This window comes from Spodoptera frugiperda, chromosome 15, assembly GCF_023101765.2.
Source record: "Spodoptera frugiperda isolate SF20-4 chromosome 15, AGI-APGP_CSIRO_Sfru_2.0, whole genome shotgun sequence".
NCBI lineage: Eukaryota > Metazoa > Arthropoda > Insecta > Lepidoptera > Noctuidae > Spodoptera > Spodoptera frugiperda.
In genome coordinates this window covers 6,748,413-6,775,458 of record NC_064226.1, presented here as the reverse complement: position 1 = coordinate 6,775,458, position 27,046 = coordinate 6,748,413, and the positions used below count along the sequence as shown (strand labels likewise).

The 27,046-nt window shown below is 34.0% G+C and overlaps 1 protein-coding gene across 4 annotated transcripts in view; it reads left to right on the top strand.

The window, feature by feature from the left end:
• Positions 1-27,046, top strand: part of LOC118277045 (lachesin) — a 97,861-nt gene that overhangs the window by 7,607 nt on the left and 63,208 nt on the right. The window contains exon 1 of one of the 4 annotated variants that reach the window (XM_035595709.2): positions 24,734-24,904. The exons of 2 other annotated variants lie outside the window; for them this stretch is intronic. In XM_035595709.2, coding sequence (XP_035451602.1) covers positions 24,889-24,904 — 16 coding nt within the window. In that variant the 5' untranslated portion in view covers positions 24,734-24,888. Of the gene's footprint in view, positions 1-24,733; positions 24,905-27,046 lie in introns of those variants that run through there. One more of the 4 variants, XM_035595714.2, reaches the window with a different exon arrangement.

The window sequence follows — 27,046 nt, the reverse complement described above, 5'->3', positions numbered from 1 at the left end:
CACTTGTAACGCCTTTTGTGTTTCGGGTGTCCATGGACGGCGGCGATTGCTTACCATCAAGTGATCTGTCTGCTTGTTAACCGACTTATAACCATAAAAAACATTATCCTTTATTACGATGTTATCCTATGTTGTGGATTTATAAACAGAAATTTTAAATCGTCATAAAGCAAATTTCAATCTATACTACTGTATACTATACATTAATACAATGGTATTAAATATAATATGATATACTGTCTCTGGTACCTTTCAAAAGCATATAATAACAGCTGTCTATCTATTCTCTAGCAAAAAATATATACTGAAATGTTGAAAAAGATTTATATTCGAATTTAAATACAGCAATACAACTTCACAAACTGTTTTCCCCGAAGGGAACACATTTTCCGTATTCATTGTAAACCAATATTTTCCCAATACACGGTAGACGTAAATTTTTACATTTCTCAATTAAGCATAACTCAATTAATAACAAATTCTGCGTATGATCACATATTTTTGTTATTGTAAGCGAGACTGCTTTAAGTCGGATCTCGGATTTAAACATTGAGTTAGCCATAGATTCTCTTTTTTACCCGACTGCGTCAGAAGGAGGGTTATGTTTTTCATATTTGATTGGGTCGACATTTGACTTCTACCTCGCCTGTAATAAATCTGAAACTGTTCCTGTCGTAGCAACAAGCTCATCTCCTATTCCACATCATCTGGTACCATACACAAAAAGCGAAAAGACTTTTCTGACTGACTAATGATTCTGTCAAATCCTTTAAAGGGGAAAGGCTTGAAAAGTTTGAAAAACCAGCAATATTTTTTCAATGCAACTCAGAAATACCACAGTCGTACATAATCCACTTTAGTTATCATCGTCACCATTCCACAGAGGGAACCAACATTGGATGCCAGTACAAATATTTGTGCTACTGCGGAAATCGTAGTCTGTGCTAAGCAAAGGCTTGCACTCTGGCGGATAGAGCAAATTTTCTGACGGAAGAAGCCCATTGCAATACCGGACTTTGATCACATAGGATTCGAAATTGGTACACAATATAAGAGATGTACGCTTTGTTTTACATACATAGAAGTACTGAAAAGATTTTTATTCCTCTTTTGTTAAATAGATGTATGTAGTAATGTTTTAATCAGTTTTTGTCGATTATTTTATGAGTTTTATGGTATTGAAGATGAATTGGTTATCAAACACAGATACAAGATATTTTGTAAATATTTTGCACGTCACCTTATGGCGGACATATTTGCACATAATTTATTATTGTTATCCTGTTTGCCTTTTTTATTTATTTACATGTTTATGCAAATAAAGAAATGTTTAGTATCACAAAACCTAGTAAGTAAAAAGTCTTTGGGTTTCCTTGAATCCATTAAGTACGTTTATAATTGACTTACCTCCGTGTTGTAAACACCTCCATTAGAATCAGTAGAAGTCCCTACAACAAAGGGAAACAGTATGACCTTGAATCACTCGATTCCAATAACAAACTTCATTATTAAAATTCCACTAAACACACAAAACAAGCCCTTTACATCTTAATTCTAAGTATCATATTTGTGTAGCAAGACAAAATCGTACAGACTAAGAACTCAAACGCTGAGTTCCTATGATCGGCTAACTTTTTTCTAAATGACAACGTCACAGGCATGAGACATGCTGTTTGATCGTCCGTTGCACACTACAAAGTGAAACTTGTACAATAAGTCGCTTAAAAGGCTATCGATCATAGTTAAACATACGGTTTGATGTTTTTTATTTTGATTGATGATTACAATGTACATTTTTTTTTATTGATGATCACAATCTTAACATTTTTAGATAGAGGAACATATACAATAGTATATAATTTAAATAGACAATTTACCAAGAAAAGTTTGGTTCTACATTCCCAAACAACAGCTATAATGTTGGTATAATGAATACCTGAATGAATATACATATTCATAAATATTCTCAATACAAGTATCCAAAAAATATTCAAGTAAGTCACAGCCATAACATAGCAATTTCTGTACAAAATTACTAAGCCTAAGCTCAAAATTTTACTAATTTAAAAACATTCCTACTTTCACTGTAAAATTTCAGTCATGTACGCACTTGATGCTGGAGTATTTTAATAACTTACGTAAAGCCTTAAGCCGGTCTTTTATGTAGGAGGCATTATTCTTTTATACACCGAAAGTCACTTCCTTCAGCAAATATTACCAAAAGAGCATTCACGATAAAAAAAATAACCTCGAAACTATCGATAGAGACAGCACTGTGCGTATAAACGCCGGGATAGTTCCCCGGGATAGCACCCCGGAAGGGATGCGTGTTCACTTCATAGATAACTGAAGAAAGTGTCGAAGGGCCGTCTACGACATCACACACTATCTGCCGCCTCACAGTCATTAACGGCAGTGTTGTTGTCCGAACTTATTATCGTTTAATTTATGACCACACATTACCGCTTAAGGCGCCATTAAGCCGCTCCGGGAAAGACCCCGGGAATAAATAAACCGGGAAAGTTCATATGATGAACACCCCTAACTCGTTTCGCTGTCGGCACGTGCAATCGTTAATTTTACCCGTCACAGATCATAAACTGTTTATTGTTTTCTATTAGCCAAAAGTTTCATAATTTATTTTAATGTTGGGTGATAGCTGGGAAATTCTGGCAGTATTTATTTTTATGATCACTTATACACATCGGCATAATCCTGGTTTGTGTCATAATAAACTAAAACGTGATTGTGGTTTATAAAATAATCTTATAATTTGATATGGTGTTTTTTTTTTCTACTCTAGTATTTTTTATAGTAACGCACATACAACTGTTAATCTTTTTACATATCAACCGGATATTTCATTCGCACTGCTGATAATACAATATCATCGAAACAGGAAACCTAAATTCAAACCTACATTTTGCAATAAAAATAAAACAAATATTTTTACATTTGATAATAATAAAAAAATACGAAACAGTCTACCGAGAGTAAATCAAAATTTGATCCTTAAATAATATTTTGCCTAAACCTACTCGCGTACCTGGTATTTTATAAACATCAAAGAGCTGTAGAAAATAACGTAACATCGAAACTTCCACTCGATATTATTTATTATATCAATCAAAATCGAGTATTATACCCAATATCGTAACCGAATCGATTACCTTGTATCGCGTTATGGGTAATTCAACGGCTCATATAAATTCAAACGTACCAATACGTAGGCACTTGTATCAGAAAATATTAGGTTTGTGTATTAGATATATTCTTAGTTTATTTTCGTCTTTCCTGATTTATTTTTAAATAATGCCTACTATTGTTTTTTACATTTCACAAATTATTATATTATTTTTATAAAGAAACAATGAATTTATTTTTGAAAAATAGGTTACCAAAGAATACTTTTACACGTCAAAATTATTATGTACCTATATATTTTTTTTTTTTGTTTTTGTCAAAATATTGATCATGGACATTAATAAATTACTTGATCCATGTCATTGCTAAATTAGAGGAGAAAGAAAAAGACTTTGAAATACACAAATACAATATTATAAGTTTGCATAGATACAATTAATAAAAAAGAATATTTTGAAAAACGATAATAATATGAAACATAGTGAAGCGTAAGACAGTGACATCGTATAAAATAATGGAAAAGAAGACAATAGTATATTGTCCTAAACTTCAATTCTAGGATAAGTAAAAAATTCCATTGTTTGTGCCCGCCCTATAGGTAATTTTCCTGGAAATTCAGTTATCTAGGCTGACGATAATGTTGTTTTGTAGACACGTTTATTTCTGGATTTAAAATTTGTCTTGAACATGTGTTAGGCTAATTAATCCAGACAGACATGACATCTTAATAATCAGCTATGAGATATATTATAACCTCGTATTTTAATAGTAGGTGTGTACCTATATATGAAGTATTATATGGTTATACTAGCTACTGCTCACGGCTACGACCGCATAGAACATTTTCTAATTGAACTTGGGTTTTTGATTTATTTGTAAAATAAAATATTTTTATAACATAAGTAAAGTTTAATTACCACACAGAATCTTATTTGACCAATGATAGCTCAGATAAAACGTCATATATAAATACGTATATTTATCACAAAAAAAACTAAATTGGCTCTTACTTTATAGATTGGTTAATATTCATTACAGTATATATAAGCTTAAACAGCTTCTTAGAACTCTAGATATTACCAGTATCTAGCCGTAAATTGGCTAAACATACTAGATAAAGGTCAGCTCGTCAAAGACACGAATAAGTGATCAAAAACACGCAACAGAACCGAAAACAGTTTCTTTTTTATATAAGAATTAGTCCTTATTTATTACGTAGGTATTGGTTATCTGTTGACGTTTAAAGTATTAAGGTAAGCGTCAACAAACCCACATCGTACGTAGCGGACGCATCGTACGCAACGAATTTTAGTTTGTCTTGTATAGAAACTCATAGAAATGCGTCCACTGATCCGCACCCTACGGATCGCTCATTGGCAATGCTTAGATAATGATAAAAATCCGAATGAAAGTGACATTGGCAATCCAATTGCTGATACTCACGTCGGTAATCCGAACGCTGCCGATACAGTGGACGCAGTATAAAACAATGAATCCGTTTGATGCGATCCGTCCGATGCGTGCGATGCATACGATGCGAGCCTGTGGGCGTTTACCTTAGCTCTCTTTTAAAATGTTATGATTAAACGATTTTCTTTCGTAGGAGATAACTAGTTGTAGAAAACTACTAATCGAATACAACAGCTTTTCGCCTATTATGTTGATGGCACCATTACATCCTGGAACGATGCTATTATGAAACTAAACACTGCTCTAGATTTAGTTTTTTACAAAGGCTTTGGTAGTTAAAGTCAAGACTATCGGCGAAGCGCCACTGCTTCACTCGTACGAAGCGCTTCGGTTCAAGCTTCCTTGTGCGAAATGCTAAAGAGTGGAATTCTTTGCCGAAGTCTGTGTTTCCTGAAGGTTATAACCTAGGTGTCTTCAAGGCCTGAGTGAATAGGTTGCTTAAGGGTAGACGTCCGTCATCGTAGGCCGCAACATCGCTTACCACCAGGCAGACAAAAAAAAAAGTAATAAGACTCAATAGTGGCACTAACAATAAACTTGATCAACGAGACATCTCCCACACAAAATACTCATTAATAAAGCCACACACTAAAAACGAGACACACTCGTAACAACAAAAGGGGCGTAGCAAATCTCTAATGACGTTAGCACAAACAAATCACACACATGGCCATGTGGTCTGTTTCCTCCTAAAGAAATCCCCCGTCTCTCCCAACAATAATCACACAAGCTACAAAAACTTGGGACTTGGGAGTTCGACAAACGATGCCGAATATCCCCTTAATAGCAAGTTAATTGAATTAGTTACTTCATATAGGTATAGTGAGCATCCTTTAGTTAGGGATCTGATAGAAGGGTACAATAATATTGGCGGTTCAATTACGTATCAATTTACTTTGTCGCCTTACTGGGTTCTTGGAAATTAACTTATTATACTCGTATGTCGCTATGCAACCTATTTTATGCTTTAATTTAGGTTTATTAAAACATATTTCTTATTTTCACACAATTATATAAACACACTGCATGTCTTTGACTGCCTTGTCGCTGATCGATTGCCGAACAAAGGACCTTAGCTAGTCCGGTTGGTCAAAATAGCACAGTCTAATTGTGCCTAATATTAAAAACTCTCTAGAGCAAAATATGCAATTCTTTTCTCGGTCATTTGAAACTAAGTTTACGTTATTAACTACGCACAGATTTTCGCATTGACTGACTACCAAATCGTTTACTCATTCATAAGTTAAAGTCACCTAACTATGGTGTTTTGAAATTACGTTGTATATAAATCTTAAGAAGACTTATATTACGTCAATATAATATCCTAAAATATAATGATGGTTTCCTTTAATAGCTGTTATCATCATAAACCTAATGGACAGTGAACTTGATAGGATTTCGTAGAAAATTTCGGAAGAAAGAATGTTTGAATTGAAGTTATAATAAAAATAAACAGATCCTGTTACTAAGGATACGACCTCGTTAAAAAGTAAAGCTTGTTTAATGGTTGTCATTGTTTTTTTGTTTATTTCAATTGGTTTTGTCAATTCCAAGGTCGAAATGTAACAGTATACTATAAAACAATCAGAAATTGCAAAGTCTACAATTCATTCGCTAAAAAAAAGCACTAGGTTTTTTCCTGTATCGTGGGTGCGTTTACAAATATACAATTTTACATACACATGACACCCAGACCCGAAACAACAATCTGTGGATGACACAGAGTTGCCCCGTGCGGGAATCGAACCATACACACGTTGCGGCTGTTTTCCCGGCCATTGCGCAAATCGTGCAGTCAAATTTATTAAACCCCTTTTTATTCTGTACCATAAGTATACCAGGAGACGACAACTTAGATGCTTGTATGTACATCGCTGCCATTCTCTGCCCTACTCATACTATAAGTTTCCTCTATGAAGATCCAAAACGTTATTAATGATAGATTAATCCTCTTTTCAATACACATAGAGACACAGAAACACGCTTTAATTGCCATCTCCATACAAGCAGTATATACCTTAAACCTTTAAACCCAGGACGAATATCTAGTCTAGACTTCAGACACAGAATCCTATCCAGAAGAGTCTTAAGATCCAGTATACGAATTCCATATATACGCACACATCAAACTACACAAAACCAATTTATCTTGATCTCGCTTTGTATCACCTTTCCGCACAATCAACAGTCAGTTTAAACTGGTTCTGCATAGCTTCATGTGAAGGACAAAGGTTTATGAAACCTCCTTTTGGGGTGAAGGCATCCTTAATCTCTCTTTATATAGTGTCAGTCGACGGATCCGTAACTCATGTTCAACATGACAGGTGGAGTTACTTGTCGTGTCTTGCCGTATTACACGTTTGTTAAATATACCTACATACGTATGTTTGTATAGGTAGGAATATGATGTCTGTTGGTTTTCCTGTACCGATGTGAATATTTTATAATGATGTACTTTTTTTTCGGTTGGAGTGTACGTTTTTTGAAGGTTAAGGTGGTAAGGGTGTTTAAATATTTTCGGTGATGACTTCTACTCGTATAAATAGCGTACGGTATTTTGCTAAATGCAATAATAATTTGGTGGATCTTTATGTACTTCTACGTATGTATTAGAAGTGACTACAAAAACAAACAATTACCTACCTATATTCCAATGTCAACCTTATTTTTTATGAGATAAGAATATTTTATGAAGGTGAATAGTTTGTTGTTAGAATATTATAATTAACTTTTAACATATTATGTTTAATCAAAAGTAACATAATTTACCTAAGAAACTGCACTCACATACACTATACACCTAACAAGGGGACGTTGATCAACACTACACCTAAAATTAATAACTTTAAAGTCGTTTTTATCACCCGCACCCCGCACCCTTAAAGCACACATCCCATAACAGTGTCATTGACCCCATAGTACTGCATGGGTTTTGCGATAGGACTAAGGGACGATCTTTTGGGATAATACATGCATAATCACTCGATGTATGATAGTGAAATGGACTTGGCATCCGCTGTTATCTACTTTCCGTTGATACAGCTGCCTAAACAACTTATAAATGTGTTGATAAAATAATGCAAGGAAGGACCTTATTTTGGTGGTTCCTTGAGACTTTGTAAAGTGATACGTAAGGTTGAGGGACAAAAGATATGACTTTTGTGAATATACAACCTATTCCTATCTTTGATTATCTTTAGTAATAATTTTATAAATGCGAAAATGTGTTTTTTTTTTTGTCTTTCTTTCACGTCTTTAGAAGCGTTTCTATGTTTGGTGATGGATAAGAGGTTGGAGAGTGATATAACTGGCTTTTTCCTTTAACTGCTCCTGTGAAACTATAATCTTTAAGTATGTTTATCAACATATCAGCCATAAGACGTCTACTGCTAAATATAAGCCTCCCCCAATTACTTATTATAGTATATTTATACAAACGAGAAAATCTTATAACCATTTAAAATCTAAACATACTCCTAAAATAAGATTACATCATATAAATTATACCATCAACCACCTAATCTCCTTGAATCGCTTCCATTAATTTTGCATTCGGTTTCGATTACACTACAAATTCTCTGTACTCTATACGTTCGTCCTAAAACTTGGCATCGTCAACAAAATTAACAGACGTATAGTGCTCGTCTACGTTCGGGCCTTTTTGCATACGTAACGAGAAAACTCTCGCCGAACACTAAAAGCTATATCTTAGTTAGAACATCGATTACTCACTTATGGAAGTAGTTTTAGATACTGCTTAGTTAGAGTAATTATGAGGAATAAGATATTTGTTTTATCGATTTTAATGTAACTCTGTTTTTTTGAGGGGGGAAAATCATTCAATGACTTTTCTCACATTGGGCGAGGCGAGAGGTAGGGTCAGGCTCTTACTGACTAAAAACCACCCCGTTACTTCTCCTGCTTTTTGAGCCGGAGCCCCGGTAAGCCCGCTAGGTAGTCCGCAGCTCCGGATCAGGCATCAGCCCTACTGGGCCCCATCTGTGGTGGTCTGATGGCTCTTTGAGGCGCATGCAGAATGCGACGCGGTGTAATACTCGGCTAAGGTATAGTGTTACAGATATATTTTTTTATTTAAAAAACCTAACAATATAACATTTTACCGCTTACTCCAATACAATGCCATATTATCTAACATATTTAACCTTTACATTTAACGCAATTAATAAAAAACATTGAACTTAATAAATACAAGTGTACTTAATAGCCAATACAGTCATCCATTTTGACGCTAGCCGCCATCATGAATTGGAAAGCACTTAATTAGTTAATTAATTTAGTAATTAAATTGATTTGTAAGTTTTGCATGTATACATAGTTAATTAGTCAATTGGTACATAAAATATCGTCACCGGCCTCACAGAAAATCAACGTCAAAAACGGTTTCGTTGTATAAGTGAGGTTAACGGATTAATTTACTCCCCTTCTCAATCTTCAACAACCCTAAAATTCCTATCCTCCAAAAGGCCAGCAACGCACTTATGGAGTTTCGAGTTCCCATTGGCAATTGCTTACCATAAGGCAATCCGTCTGCACGTTTACCAGCTTAAACCATAAAAAAGAATATCAAAAACAGATTAGTTAGATAGATTAGATAATTAAATATTCACTGCAAGAAAAAACATCGTAATTTCAAAAAAGGTAAATAAGGATCATGTAATACTGTAAGTATACCCGTACTTATTTAGAAAGAAAAACATTTATTTTGCAACAGCTACAAATAAATAAATAAAAATTTGCAACATCATTGAACGAACATCTTTTATCTCTTCACGATAAGTGGTGTGATCATCACAAAAGATTAAAAGTAAAAGCCTGCTTCAAAAATGATTGTTTACATAATACCAGTTGAACAATCGAAGCCGGTTTTAATAGCAAATAAACTTGTCAGCTAATCAATTCTGATTGAACGTTCGACGGCTAAGCTTCGAGCTTCTTTGTTGAACATCTTTATTTCGATCGAAGTACAGACAATTAATTTTTCATGATGGTTCGTCTTTTTGTTGTTAATTATAGTTGTTGTTTACTACTAGGTATATTAGTTTATTGTATGACAATATTACATGAGGGTTCGATACTTGACATGTTTGTTAGTCACGTGTAAGGGAGTTTTCCACCAGAGATGTGCAATGTTACATTGGCTTTCACCAATCATAGTCATTGGTATACTATACATAGCACTGGTGGAAACGGACTCAGCTAAACTATATTTTTTATATGGAAAGAGTCGTGCTATGGCTTCTCTACTACCGATACATCGCATACTCAAGCTGCGCGTTATATAGCTTAGTATTAGTGGAACTGGTCCTATAGTTTCACAGCTCACCTATTATCTTTGTAGCATAGCTACGTAGCACATCTTCCTTAAAAGCACCCGAAGATTTAAAAGAATGAAAGGTAAATTAATTGCCATTTAATAACACTTATATGAAGCTGTAATATTTTATGTATAACTAAATTCAATACTTCGTAATCTTCATAACTACATTCATTCATTAAATAGGCACAACTAAATCATAATTAAACCACAGATTAATTACGTGATTTTGACAAACATTACAATAGTTCTATTCTTTCTCCTTTGAATATTTTAGAATGCCTAATTGTAGTACATTTAATATCATTTTAATAATACATGCTATCCACGTACTCGCCGCGACTTATTTAGAGTACGAATTTAATTAAAGAGAAATAATTTGTAACGTCTTATTATTTATACCTATAGGGCTATTCATTTCTAAAATTGTAAGCTAGTGGCAGGCGACATCACGAATACTAATTATGTTAGCACCATTTTAAAGTAACATTTTGCACTGTGTCGCAGTAAATCGTCGCGATAAACTAAACTAAAAAGTAGGCACAGAGTTGTACAAAATCGCTATGGTACTTTTTTCTTTTGTACTTAATGCTCTATGCGCTTAAAAATGTTGCCGCTCTATGCCAGCACTAGATAATAAATCGCTGCGATTAACCGCAGCTTGTCTTAGCTAAAATAAACTTGCGCTTTAAATAACATAGTCTTTATTTAAGGCATCAGAAGTTGCAGGCATTATTTTGTCGTTTATCTTTTAAATATTTATTCATTGTGCTACTTGTATAGATAGTAAATGAAGGAGTTTATTGTCGTCCTTTTACAAGTATTTAATCGATTTATATCCCACTAGGTACTTTCTATTATTATTTATCCCGACTACATCTAGTTTTTTTATAACAGTTTTGATGTGTAAATTCTCTTTTGAAGCTTATTTACAAAATAAAATCATTTCATTACACGAACTAAAAATCATGGTTTACTCACGTTCATTAATGGAGAAAAGCTCTATCAGTTGCAAGTAACAGAGGGACTCTTTATCATGAGCAGTTTTTTTTTTTATGGGGAGAAAATCATCCAATGACTTCTCCCGCCTCAGGCGAGAGTCTCTAAACTAGTAGAGCTTTTCTCCATTAATGTGCGTGTGTAAACCGTGATTTTTAGTTCATTTCATATCATATCGTTTCCAGGTAACCCTCTTTACAAGTAGCCACATCATTAACTGTGTGGCATATAGATTACAAAACTATATTTAATACTCACTAATGCGTGATATAAATTATTATATATTTAAACAACTTATTGCTTTAGAGATACAGCACGTTAGTCTGACACCAAACACAAAATATTGCGGCAACTAAACAAAACAAAATACGCGACGCAAATATAAAGCGATTACAGATTTGATACTTTATGCCTATCAGCGATCTCTAAACATTGTTTGGCCAATTAAAACATTTACTGGCGTGGTCACGTTTTTGTGCCCATAAAAGCAAGCATTTAATTTAATACTCACAGTGCAGCGGGAGAAAATTCACAGAGACATTACGGAAGGGTTCAAATTCTAAATTCTACCGACAGATATGACATTAAACATAAGTATGTTTGACATATTCTATTTACATAGTAAACGTAAACAAACAAAAAACATCTTAACCACACAAGTTATAAAGTCGCTTTTGATGTACAATATCCGCATATGAGTAAAAAACATTTTGTCAGAAAAAGGTACTCTATGTTGTGGAATTTAGATTCGATATCCGATGTCAGAGGCGGTGATCCGAACAGGTACTTATACAAAGAGTTTCAAGGCATTGTAGCTTTTCTTCCGTGGGCAGTAGGGCACAATTTGCTGTATGAACGAATGGGAGATTACCTAGACAGGCGGACGACGATAAGCGCCGAGTCGTTATAGAGGTTGTCGGAGACCCTCAAAATATAAACATGGTCCAGATGTCGCAGATAAGCGAGGAGAGCTTTTTGGCCTAATGGCAGATTACTTGAGTCGAATATGTTGCGAGCCCGCCCTCTGATGTCATGACTTATTGAATGGAAAATTTCTCAAGGTCCGATAAGGGCAGTAATCAATGTTTGCTTCTAACCATTCCACCCGATTCCCCCACATACACTGAAACAGGTCATTGTAATCGTATTCATCGATGTACACGTAAATTATTTACACTTTAGAATCGTCTGGCCTGGCCAACCTCATAAAGGATGTATTTAATCAGTTTGAATTAATACGTTCCGATAAATTTTCGCTTTGATACGTTTAATATTATTTATCTGAATTAATACTGGATATGATTATATAATTTCGTGTACGATTTTACATTAATAATAAAGGATGTGTACAAACATTCGATTTAATTTTCTTTCATCGCTTGATGCGTAAATAACGTCAAATTATTTTTGGCCTTTCATTTTCATTGACCCAAAAACCAATTAGAAATTAAATTTTGTTTTAGACAATATCGAATTCATATTATGTACCATTAATACTTTGTTCAACTTTTCTTACTTTTATATTAATCTTAGAAAAACAACATTTTTAAATAATTAGCTAAACCTTTGTATTATTATAACAAATAGAATAAAAGTAACCCAAGAGTGCACTGTACACACGGCTTCATTTTAAGCTATGAACAACCACTATAAGCTGACCGTTGAACTTATGGAAAGATCTTTCTAAACGAGACCAAGATAAACTGGTATGTATAGTTTAATGTGTTACCGGGGTACATTAAACCGCCATTTTTATCTCGACGGGGCTTGTAGCACCCGTCATTGTTATGCATACACCTCCTATTCATGACGTCACACCGCAGACGTCACTGTCTAAAACAATGTTAACACATTTTTCTGTTTTGTTGCGTTCATTATTTTATTCATGAACCACCACCATATTTGGTTTTTTAATCGATTGCTTTTTATTGTGATTTAAATTGGTTTATTTTTTGAGAAGGATTTTGTATTTGTTTACATAATTTTATAAGTTTATACTTGAACATAAGATTATGGTACTTAGATACTGTTGTTTTTCTCTGACGTAGTAACTTTCAATAAATTACTGCATAAGTTACAATTTTAACTATGAATGAGATTTTGATAAAACTTAATAAAACTCTTGAGTATAAATAAAATGTCCTAGAAAATTATAATATGAAACCGCCATTGGAAACCACACACATATTTTCCTAGAAGTGGACACAGGTAAATAGCACCTACACCCACATGTGTCGCTTCTAAGATTTCCACATAAAGCAAATAGTATAGGTAAAGATTGTTCACAATCTATTACATAAACAAACATGAGGTTTTTTATTTATGAAAGTGCTCAAAAATGTTACTTATTGAGTAGAAGGAAGAATAGTTTTGAAAGCTACATTAAGTGTATTTATACATATTATACCTACGCATACATATGTATTTTCTTATTTCTTTTTTTGATGCAGTAGAATCATCCATGGACTTCTCCCGCCTTGCGAGAGGTGAGAGGGAGTATCAGACTCTAACTGATTAAAAATTACTCTATTTTTACTCTTGCTTCGAGCTGGAACCCCGTAACTCACTACGTCGTCCGCAGCTCGGGGTCGAGCATCAGCCCTACCTACGGTGGCTCACGGAGCAAAGCAATCTTTAATCGCTAAGTATATTTTTTATACGAATGCGCTTTGCCTGAAAGTGGGACCTACAAATAGTAACTGGTATATAACATGTTATAATATATCATGTGGCCTAAAAGAAGATAGCAGGACGAACTCGACATCTCTGACAGAGAGGAGTGGATGGAGGGTAGGGAGGCCTTTGCCCTGCACTGGGATATCATGGCTGAAATCAAATCAAATCAATCATATAACATATTACTTTCCGATTGTAAAAATACTTTCATTAAAACAAAACAAAGAATATCATAGCTTTCGTCTTTCCTAGTCACGCAAACAAAACGAATTAAAATAGTATAATTATCTATCATTACACCCATATTTGTTACGGTTTTGTTGACATACTAAGTAATTTGTTTTATTTTCGTATCGGGTTGAAACACTCTTGTTTAATTGCAATGGAAAATCTATTGTGTCCTACCATTAAGCTTTCACGTTATTTATAAAACTTGTATTATTATTTAAGTTCAAACATGAAGTTCACCAAATGCGGTATTCTTTTAAGATAGGGAAAGTTAATGCATGCCTTACCTACCTACCTAAAGATTTTACTGTACAAACTGTACGGTTATATCGTTACGTGTGTAGAGCAAACTATACAGTTTTTACTGAAGGTGTGTAGGCTGTGTGGACCTACGATTTAACTATACAGTTTAACTGTACAGTTAAATCGTAAGATGTGTTGTGATAGAGAAAGTGTAAGGATTTAAACATTTTTGAAAATAAAGATATTGGTACGATAAAAAAAGAAAATCAGCTTACTATTTAATTAACTTCCAAATAAGCCTACTTTATTTCCAAAACTGAAGCTTTTCTATGTAGTTAGACAAAAATTTTGACTACCTAAAATCACTAAGCTAACTCTTTTGAGAAAGTAGTCGTGACATTATACTATGCAATTCCCTTTGCGTACTTAGCCACCCTGGGACATGCTGAACAGCATCCAATTACACAAGACAGGACACCGCTAATGAGAACAAAGTAAAGTGGAAACACTCAGGAGAAGATATACGTAATTTCGCAAAGTGAATTAAAGAAAAAATTCTGAAACATGTTTTTTAAAAGTTATGTAGCCGTATGGCAGAGTAGAATACTTTTTTCTTGGGGTGAAAAATCATCCAATATCTTCTCTTGCCTTTGGCGAAGCGAAAGGGAGTGTCAGACTCTTACTGACTAAAAACCATCCTACTGCTGCTTTTCGAGCCGAAGCCTCGGTAACCCACTAGGCTGATTTCAACCTGCTTTTCCACTTGGTTCAGCCTTTTATAACATAGCCTGTGAGTATATAAAAAATATTTATTAATCATGAACATTTTAACCTTATGAAACAATATATTCATCGGTGAAAATCGTATTATTTATTCAGTAGTTATTAAACATATCCCGTATAACCAAACTGCGAAATTTAATAAAACGAAAATATAATTTTAAAATGATACAAGAATTAAAAAGACACTACCTCGTAACACAGTTGTGTAAACTGCAGCGTTATACAAATGCATTATATAATTTCCTTTTCTTTGTTGCACTAAAACATACAAACGAGCTAGGAGCGCAAATTTTCTTTTAGTTAGCAAAGGCAACAGGATGGCTCTGTATTCAATATGGTTGACAAAGAATTCGTAGCTTCCTCGCAAGTACGGCTCTCTGTACTAATTAGGTTGACTAATGAATAAGTACAAGGGGTTCATCCGTAGTTGTCTGGATAATTAACGGCTGAGATAGGAAATATTAATATTTATAAGGTTAGGGGAGGAAATCTTCGCAAGTACTTATGTATGGCTGTAAGTGCCGTGTTGAATTTAACATACCCATTACACACGTAATCAACAGGGTGTTTGTATTCCATTTCTGTGTTCTCCGTGACAAAAGTGTGTTTAATTTTAATTTGTTTGATTAAAGCGTGTTTTAGTCAATGTAGGGGATTCCCCTCTAAGTAAACCTAATTGCTATTAAGTGCAGCTACCCTCGGAACTGGTAAATTAATTATCATTATCTGGCTTCTGGCTATTTGTTAATGTCTGGACGTAATATTTAATTCATCTGTAATTGTGCCTTTTATTGGTGTACTGTAAGTTACTCCTTCAATAAAAACACTGTTAATATGAAACCATTTATATTTTGATCTGATTTTCACCTGATACTTTTAAGCCATTAATTTCCACTGTTAAACTGATTCGCAGAAACCGTACAGACACCTTAAAAACTTAATTATTTTATAAAAAGTATTTAATACGTAACGCGCATCGCAAAATCTTTCCTTCGAACCGTATCTCCGAGTCTAAATTAGCTTGGGTTAAAAAGAGGTCCACCGCAGTAATTCAACAGGGTCGGATTTCAATCCACAATCCTTTGATCGGGACTTAATGGCCATCGTTTGGCAATTGTCGCTTCATTAATAAAGGTCCTGATAAAAACCACTTACCGCCTTTTTTCGTGTACATTTAGAAAGAGTTGCGTGATTATACTGTAATTTAGCCTTTTCGCTTAATAGATAGTGATAGATTATTCGTAGATAATTGTAACTATGTACTTTACGAGGATATAATATTGGTGTTGATCTTGTGTTAATACAATTGAGTTTATCAACAAATATACATAAAACATTACATTATTAAAACTTGACACAAAAACCTTTAGGACACCTATTTCATCATCATCGTCATCAGCCGAAAGACGTTCACTGTTGAACAAAGGCCTCCCCCTTTGCTCTTCCACAGACACCTACTTATTGGACGCTAATTATAAATCAATCTAAACAAAAATAAATTCAGCCAGTGTCCGGTCTTATAGTATTCCATTCTCAGAGCTATTTAACAAATCGAATTCAACATTTCGAAAATAAAATTGTAACTTTAATAAGCTATGTAAATCCAGCTAATCATTTTCTCTATTAATAAATTTCAATCTCAATATGCGTAGGCAAACGGAATAAAATTACTCGCCTACAAATAAAACCATTTTTTCCCGCTTTCGGGGGCTTTTTACACCCCCTCCCGCGAGGTCGGTAAACCCGGAACGTGTACAAAATAAAAATTAAAACAATAAACGTTAAGTAATCCCCTAAAGTAGATATTTATTATATTTTATAATATTTGTGTTGTTTAATATGATAACTGTTAGTGTTATTATGTTTAAAGATAATTTTATAGAGGATAATAGCTGTTAAAAGTTACAGCGAAAACTTAATATGTCGCTATGCCGCGGATTAGTAAAAGTTATGGTCATAATATTTATTTTTTATCATGCATAATGGTAGGTGTCAACTACAGAACAGAAATACTATCGGTTCTATGTAATCAAATTAGAAAAACACTTATAAAATCCCACCACTCTCTGTCTTTTCAATTTCAAGCTGCCAAATAGGTACGAATATATTTTTAATCTCAATTACTGCCGCGCGTATCATCAAACATTAAGTACCTAATCCAAACTAATTTATTCAGATTTCTACTTTCAAAAGATTCAGCTGAAAATAAGCCAAAAGGCACTTATTAGAAGTTACGCCTAAGTCAATAACTTTTACCTGATAATACGAAAGAATTCTTTCTAAACCAAATCTTGTATAATCAAGAAGCGCCCTCAAAAACTTACCTTAAACTATTTGAATAAAAGATGGTTTTGATTGCTTACATTCTCAATTATTTATGTATGTAGAGCATCTTGGCGATTGTGTTTGTCACCGTAAAAATAAAAAGTCAGGTCATCTTTAGCGAAAACAGTTTGCGCCACAAAGAGCTCGATAAAAATATTTTGCGCCCATATTTGCTTTTTTTTTAAGTAGAATGGTCCAGATTGGCTGCGCATAAATGAAGCGTAAATATGCAAGTTATATGAAATCACATACCTACGTATAAATATACATACTTATGGAACTTAACAGCTCAGCATGAAATGGCATGCTGTAAAATGTGATTTTATTTTTATTTTTATTGCGTCAACAAAAACAAATCGTTTTATGTCCAGATTTAAATTTCAGTGTTCCGCCGAGGGCTGAATATCCCAACTGTAATAAGGCGATGTTTTTATTACAGTGGGCCCTTCTAATAAGCGGACTGGCTGTTTGTTCGCAAACAATCATCCCATTTTGTAATTTTACACCTATATCCGTTAGCAAACGAAACAAAATTACGTACAGGCTAAATAAGTTGAAAAAACAAGGTACATTTGTATGGATGACCTGGTCATCATAACATATTACAGTAATGGTCGTTATTCGGCGAAAGAGTAAGTAGAAGTGTCCTTATTCCGACCACTTCGCCAGTTATGTTATTAGCCCCTTTACACGAGTCGAGCCTTTTGTCAGCTAGCTCGTTTTGATATTACTGCGGTCTTCGAAAAGGTTAAAATTCAGGTACTTTACTAATATTTTTTGTCAAATAATAAAACAGAACTTTGGTTAAACAGATAAAAGTATGATAAACACCTAATTTAAATACAAATGTATTTACAAAAGTTCGACTCAAAAAATTCTTCGTTCACACTTTTACAGCATCTTTTCAACTGTACAGTAGAACTTAAAGAATTTTAATTGTTCTGATTAACCCAAAACATAGCCTTCGTTTAGCAAGCATTGATACTTCAAAACAACAGATTTGAACATTACCATACAAACTTATTCAAAGTTTTAGAGCCAAGGTATTAGCTAAAAGGTAATTAAATACGACGTAAATACCGAGCCGGGCATGTATTATAACTGCATTATTCAATAAATATTCATGAGCAAAGTTCCTAGTACCTACTGGTGACGAATTCACCGACTTATCCGCCGCATCAAGTTTGTCCCATGAATATGTAGCGTGAAAGCTCAGACTGAAATATGGCATCGTAATCCGATCCTGCTATTTTAAGAAATTTTAATATTATATTTGTGGGTAAAAGAATGAACAGATTTATATGGAACAACGTCAACTGTACTTTTAACAAACCTGAAAGTATTTCAGTATTCGTATATTTAATTTTGTCGAAACTCTGTGTCCGTCCCACACAATAGCAGCTAGCACTTTATTCGCTCGTTTTACTTAATATACGTTTAAATGTCATTTGCTTAGTGGGATTATACTATTAGCCATGTTCTAGAGTACAGCTGATCTACGACTGATTCTCAATTCCAGTATTATTAGGATTACTATTTTTGAACTTAACAATACCACTTAGACTGTAATCATACTGAATGCCAACCAAAAATAAATAAAAAATCACGTGTTGCCACGGACTTGCACGTCGCCCGTCGTTTGTCGCGCACTGCTCATGACTATGAGTCCCTAGCGTGAATTGAAAACAATCAAGTTACCTCAACAAAGATTTTCATGAATAATCCGTAAAACTTAATCAAAATTAAATACATTTGCTCCTTATAAGTTAGTTTATTGAAGGAGGATTAAGACTATGTTAGGAGAACAAAGGGGATCAATTAATATGCATTACTGCGTCCAATAACTCCCAGTGTAAGCTGATATAGCTTGCCTAGTAACTATCTACGGAATCCCTTGATATCAACATGTTGCTTTAGTACTAGTAGCGATATAATATAAGATAGTAATAAGCTGTAATAGATTCTCAAATCGCAATAATTACTTGGGAATATTTTTTAAGGCAATGTTTCAAATAATATAAAATACTTTCGATTTGAAATATCGCGTGACATCACTTCTGCATATACATGACATAACTGACGGACTAAATAGATTTCCAATTTCCATACCTTGCCATCATCCCTATTGCGGTATAAAGACGATTTTTAACTAGACAAATGTGTGGCATGTACCATTCACCACAAATGAGACATAAGACACTTACACTGAAAACGAACTCAAAAGTAAAGACATCATATTCTATACCAACTCCGTTCATAGATAAAGATTAGCCGCGCTCCCAGTAAAACGCGGTATCGCTTAAATAAAAATCAATATCGCAATCGGTTGCGAGTTTCTCCTTACAGTCCATTTGCTCTGAGGACGTAGTGCTTTCTCAAAGGGATCTCTCGGCCCTTATTTTGAGATCCTTTAGGACCACACTTGAAGAACGCCGCGCCGTCTTTAGGACCCCGCTTCCGCCCTCCCAGAAATGCCCGAGATAAGAGAGACGTTTTGGCGCCATTCATGTTTATAGCAGGGCAAATGACCCTAGAATACTGCGTACTTATTATAAACAAGTACCTACATACAATATATTTAAAAGCGCTTCGAGAAATATTGAAAAATCGTATTTTGTCAAAGCGAGTATCGCCGAGGAGTTATCGATGCGATACATTTTGTTTCGATACGATTTATGTCGGTTTTGGAAAGAACGATTTGCTTTATTTTTATTCGGTAACTATAAATTGTAAGTATTCCAGATTAATGATTATTTAGATTTAATGGCTTGCTAATACCATCTTATCTTGATTCAATTTCTTAAGCTGCTGAGACCTATCAGCATAGATTACGCAGTTAGAAAACAAAATCCAATAAATAACAAATCTTTATGACTTTGAATTCAAATCTGAAAAGAAATCCCCACCCATCTGCTTCTAATATATGGAAGTAATAACATAACTGTCACAAAACGTATACTAAAACATCCCTGTACATCCCAAGGGAGAAAAGTCCTGATGTTATGTCATGTAAAAAAACATGTAAGAATTCGTAAATATTAATAGAATTTGCGGTCGCAAAAAAGCCGTGTCTAGTCTGCGCAGATTCAATCGTTACGTTCAAGTGTGAAGGGACCGAACGCGTCGGTATTACTTTATTTTACAAAATGTAGTCTTCGTAAAATTTTATGAGAACCGCTTTTGGGAGGGGAGCTTGAAGCGACGATCATTAACAGCCTACCTATACGGCGAACTGTGATACGCCAATACAGTTTTCACCCAAAACGTTAATTCCAATTACGCGCTTAAAAGTTAATTTCCTTCAATTTGTCTGCATTTTGTTACAGTATCAAAAACTCTTGTCAACAAGCTCCAATTCAATTGTAATATAAGAGTCTATCTTGTATAAAAGAGGGTTCTGTTGCACAATAGCACAATAACTGCAAAAACAACAGACCCTTCATTCACGTCGATTTTAACAACGAGAGCAACAAGCGACGATCTAAACAAAACAATAGGAAACGCACACGCTTTCATTAAAAATAAGGGAACAGAGCGTTGTTAACCGTTGACGCACCGTACTCGAGCACTAACTGAAATAAACAAGTTATATTGAACGCGGACAAAAAAAAATAGAAATTGGTACAGAGGTGAGGGTCAGACAGAGTTTAGGCTCGTCCTCTGGGGCACTTGCCAAACAAAGTTTTTGTTTTATCAAACTGGTAATTCTCATTTTTTGTTTTATTGCCCAAAAGCTCTGGAGATTTATAGCTAACCACTTTGCATTAATTTCGCATTCATTACAGATCTCTTGAATATTGGGCGTTATTTTTTGCAACGAGATGGAGTGTAAATTACAGGGAAATTATGTACAATGTTTATTCAGAGTGCGTTCAGTATAATGTTATAAATTAATCCGTGCATAACGTTGTAACGGCTTTCGGTAATACGGTTTTTATTTCTAAACACAATTCAATTATACAAATTACTCAAACGCGAGTGAAAGAAAGAATTCTAAATAAAATTTGTTGCTACAAATTTTGTAGAAGGCAAGAGCTAAAACTATGAAAAATAAACTTAAGCATTCTGAAATTTTGAAGTAGGCGATCTTTTCGTTCATTGTTTATTTTAACAATAGCATGCAACGCGGAATGTGCGCATGTTTTAAATAATCTGAACGGCTTGTTAAGAATGTGCACAATACTAATTTGTTGGGACATTAAAATAGTTAAAGTTAAGTAACACAAAGGAGTTAAAGTGACATACAAGCCGTATTCTCTGGAGTTCGGCGGAAACCGCACATTGCTTAAGTGAACCATTAATGAAGATTAATTGTTGACGACGTCGCGCACTACACCATACACAACGTAAATGTTTAACTAGATACCTATACTATAGCACAGATGAGAAAATTACATCAAATAGAAAATGATTTTGTCCATTAATCATCATCATGCTGTTACAATACTCATAAAAGCATGGCGTACCACATTACCTCCCTTTTATGTGGGTGACCGTCAGACCATGGACGAGCGTGATATATGAAATGATTTATCATTAAATTTTTATTTTTGGACGAAAGCAAAACATTGTCACTGCGTTGAGGTGGAAGGGTCGAATCATGTTTGTTTGTTTACCACACAACACACCCCTCCCTCGATGCATTAAAAGCAGCGGCGTAAAGTCAATTTTTTTTATTGCGTCAGTTTTATGTTCAGAAGTTTACAAAATTGCATAAATTAGAAGTACTAGTAGACCTTTGCGGACTACCTAACGGGTATACCGGGTTTGGAGGAAAAAAGCAGAAGTAGGAACGGGATGGTTTTTAGTAAGTAAGAGTATGACACTCCCTCTCGCCTCTCCCGGGAGAAGTCATTAGATGATATTCCCCCCTTAAAAATACCTCTAAAGTTTTATAATGAAGTGAGTACATATTGAATAAATACTAAGAATTATTGGTTTACGGGAACTAAACGCATCGTGATTCTCTATTTTAAATTGGCCGGTATTATGAACTGCAGCTTGTATTGTAGAGTCGTTCGACAAGCGTGTCCCAAAAAAAAAACATCTCCGTCGACTGTATAAAATAACAAACAAAACATTTCACATGCAATATGAAGTTCAATTAAACGGAACATTTAAAATTAACTTCGTTCGTTTGCGAAAAAATACGATTGCGCCAATTAAACTATTCAAATTTTGTACACAATGCGCGTAGCGAGGCAGCAAAAAACGTCACTACGAGTTACGGGCATTGTGTTACGAAATAATAACACCCTGTTTGTTATTCTTAGGACTAAGCACAAGTGTACGGTACATGTTTAGAAATTGAATGTAGTTTTTTGAGGTAGTTGGTCGAGTAGTCGCAAGTGCAACTGCCGAAGGGGTCTCGGGTTCGATTCCCGGGTCGGGTAAAGTATTACTGGGCTTTTTTCGGTTTTTCGAAAATTTTTCAGTTACTACTGAGTCTGGAATTGTGCCCAGTATGAGTTAAATCCAATTATATGTGGTTTAACACTAAAACGTGAAAAGTGTGCACCTCTACCTGCCCCTTCAGGGATAAAAGCCGTGACAATACGTGGAATGAACATTGAAATTTCGTCAGTCATGTAATTGGTCACTTATAAATGAACGTAGTACGAGTAGTAGTACTTAGTATTAAAATCATTTCTTTTTATTTATTAACCCCCGACGCAAAAAGAGGGGTGTTATAAGTTTGACGTGTCTGTCTGTCTGTCTGTCTGTCTGTCTGTCTGTCTGTCTGTCTGTCTGTCTGTCTGTCTGTCTGTGGCATCATAACTCCCGAACGGATGCAGTGATTGCAATTTAGTTTTTTTCGTATGAAAGGGGACTTATGTGCGAGTGTTCTTAGACATGTTTGATGAAAATCGGTTGAGCCGTTTTAAAGTTATGGGCGGTAAAAGTGGGGAGATTAGCCGAAGGTCTGCAAATATACTGGGATGGGGTCTCAAATTAAACCGCACTGAAAGAATATATTGAAAGATATTATTTTTTCATATTAACAAAAATAAAAAATTAAATAAAAAATTTAAAAAAATAAAAATTTAATTAAAAATTTAATAACAAAAATATAAAATTTTTAATTTTACGTTTTATTATAAACAAAAAATCTGGCACCAATGTAATCTTTAGCCTTCTTATAGAAACAAAAACTAGTAATTAATAAGTAAAAAAAAAAAAAATTAAAGCGAACACGCTTGACCTTAGATGTAATCTTTACCTTAACAAGAATCGAAATTATAGCAAGTATATGTAATGTACTAAGCCTAACTTAACCTAACCTACCTATAAAAAGTATAAAATAAAAAATTAAATTAAAAATTTAAAAAACCCCCGACACAAAAACTTAATTTCCCTTTAAAAAGTAAAAAATAATAAAAGAAACTTAATCTTAAAGTACCTAAGAATGTACTAATAATTCTAAAAAAATACGTCGCGTTGGGGGACCGCTCCTAAAATTATTTCTTACTTATCTACGATTTGTTCATAAGTATCACATGCTTGGTGTTAACATTAAAGTAAATTGATGTTTAAGTACTTAACTATAACGCAGAAAATAGAAATATAGCGGCGGTGGCGGTGTGCAGTCCGTATTCATGCGGTCCCCCAACGAGACGTATTTTTTTAGAATTATTAGTACATTCTTAGGTACTTTAAGATTAAGTTTCTTTTTTATTGTCCACTCCTCACATCTTTGAAAGTCTTTGTCCTTACTCTCTCGAAAAACATGTTTTAAAATTCGAATAGTAGAGGGAAGGAATTTGAAATAATCTGTTACCGGCTCCTGTCTTGAAAATGTGAGACATATCGAACATGACTGGCGTAATACAATAGATTTCCAAGATTTCGGACTAGCGAAATCGGATATCTTGAATTTAGGGCAGTTATTGGCTTTAGTGAATGGTGGAAATTGTTACATTCATTGTTAGACAAATAGTCGGTTACTAGTACCTAAGATATTTTCGTGAATAATATCAAAGTAGGAAGTTAAATGAGGCTGGGTGCGAAATGTCTTTACTTAATCATCGCTCTTGAGTGATTAATAACTATAGATAATAATTATTATGCATGAATGTCTATAATAGGCATAAGCACATGATCTTGTGTCTTCATCTTTATTTTCATTCATGTTGGTGTTTATTCTGTTGACGTGCCTTATAATAAATTAAGAATGATTAAGAAGTAGGTACGTATGGGTACTACAAGCAGAATACTCAGGTCGAAAGGATGCTGACACACAGATGTCAATTGTCAAATGTGATGTCGGCTAGTTAATGAAAGGAATAATGAAAAGTGAGGGATGATTAAATTATGAATGATGATGTATGAAGGAGTAACTCAGATCAGTTGTTAGCAAGAGCGAAGGCAGAGCTAAAAAGGGGGTACCCTTTGTAACGTTTTGTGCACAAGTGATTATACGAAGTAATAGTAGTAAGTAATTATAAAAAATATTCATCGGTAGGACGCGCCCCACACATCGAGATAACTAGTCGCGTCACAGAGGTCGTTTTGCGAAACGGTCCCCTCCACTTAGACTGCGATTCACCGCTTGTCCAGAATATTCCACAGTTTAAAATATATAGAACGGGTACTGCAAGACAGTGAACAGACGCAATAGTCAACTACCATTATTTATTGTAGTTATTTAAAAATATATATATTAATTTAAAAGTGCATTTAGTTCAATGAACCCGAGATCGGGTGAGTGTTGCAAAACAAATCATTACTATGCTTATTGGCTACCAACTTTGCTACTTGGTATTTTCCTTAGTGCATTTTTTCTTGTTTATAAGTGTACCTCATCATGTTTTAGATGTATTTTGTCGTGTTTAAGATGCCAATATAGTTAATTTGTTATGTTATCGGTTAACTCATTTAACATAACTTGATAACTAATTTAATATACTTACGAAAGATATAATAAAGGCTAATAATATAGTATACTGTTAATTCCTATCAGTTGACCTTGACTTCTGATAGAGGTCAGTCTTTGTTTTGTTTATTTTTTAAACTACCAGTAATGTGCACCTATCTACATGTTTCAATTAATTCTAATATTTATTTTGTTCGTGCGATTTTAATTCTACCAGTAGAAATAAATATGTATCTATCTACATGTTTTCACTTTTTTTCCTCGTTTTCTTTACTTGTTTTGTGTAGCCTACATGAATTGATTAGTTATAATAATTTTGCTTTTTATTAATTTTAATTTGATTATGGTTTCGAATCATTAGATTAACTTATGCTTTTCTGCTGGGGTGGTAGCTACTAGGTGGTGCTCTGTAGTTACTACCCAAAGTCCTTAGGACTTTCAATACCGTATATGGAAAAATGTAAGTTAATACACATGACAGGAAAAAAGGCAAAGCCAAAACAATTTTTACAGAAACCTAAAGTGAATAACAAAACTCTAACACAAACATCAACAAATCTTTCCACGAACTCATTTTGTTTAGAGACGGGATAACTTACAACGTTACTGCTAAACGTTTTCGTACAAAAGAGTTATCCGTTGCGCCATTGCGCTAAACCCGTTTCCCTAGCTTATCGCAAGGAAGTGTCGACTAGTTGCCATTGTATCCTATAATAGTCGTAATCGACTACTGAGCCCGCGGCTAACGACTCTTTGATTAGAACTTAGCATTTACACATTTCGCTCTTGGCACAAATAGCTTGAGATCAGATCGTAACTGTTTTGGAACTGTAATCAAGTTATTGTGATGTATTGTTGATTTATAGTTATAACTGTTTGCGTATGAGTTATTCTGATATTCGGTCGTTGGATTTACAAACAACATGTTTATAAAATATGGCTTGTTTTTTATCAATGTTTATAATATGTAGTAATAACATTGGATTTTTTTTATTCTGATGTATTGTAGATTTGTTATTTTGTTATAAATACACATGTTACTGTGAATGTATTTATACATCATAATTTTTATTTTTTATTATGTACATACAAACACGTGCTGTTATTTATAATACGAAAAAACATACGTGTCAAAGCACTTATTGGATCGATATAAAAAAAAAACTTCGAGAGAAAATTGCTCGAAGCACATACCTATCGCCACTTTTTGATTTACATTTTTAATATCAAAAATATACAATCTGGTGAGTAAATAAAATGTCATGAAACACGACAAAGTTATACCTTGTTTTTTTTTTAAATATACAGGGAGCTATTTTCTTTCTGTTCCAGTATATATTTCACAAAGAGATCCAATATTGCTACACACTGGATTTGGACTCAAATTATTGAGCCATCAATTTGTCTAGTATTCAATAGAAACAAATTGGAACTACTAAAAGCCTAAACTGAATTGAAAACTTTGTTAGCCGACGTTGCGTACAAAGATATTTAAATTATGTACATGACTATGTACTTTAGTTAACCGCTTCTTTGATGATGAGCTCTAAGTTTATTGTTAATTTCGTCGTTTTATCACAATTTATGTCTATTATCTATTATTTTTACCATCATGAGTCAATCAGGGAGATTTTTAAGGAAATAATTTAAAAAACTAAAAACCCGACTGCGTTTCTTTATAATATTTAAATGAAAAATCCCTAAAACAAGAAAGTCATCGTAAAATTGAAGCAGTCGGGACCCATTCTAAAAAGCCAGCCGTAAGTATGTGCCCTCACTAAGTCTTCATATTTAGGTTCCCGGCTGCTTCAATTTTACGATGACTTTCTTGTTTTAGGGATGTTTCATTTCATATAATTATGTTATATAAGAAACGCAGTCGTGTTTTTTAGTTTTTTAAATTACCTTTTTTATTTTATGGTATTTTAGTTTTATTATTTTTATATTTTGATATATCTAGTGTCACTCTC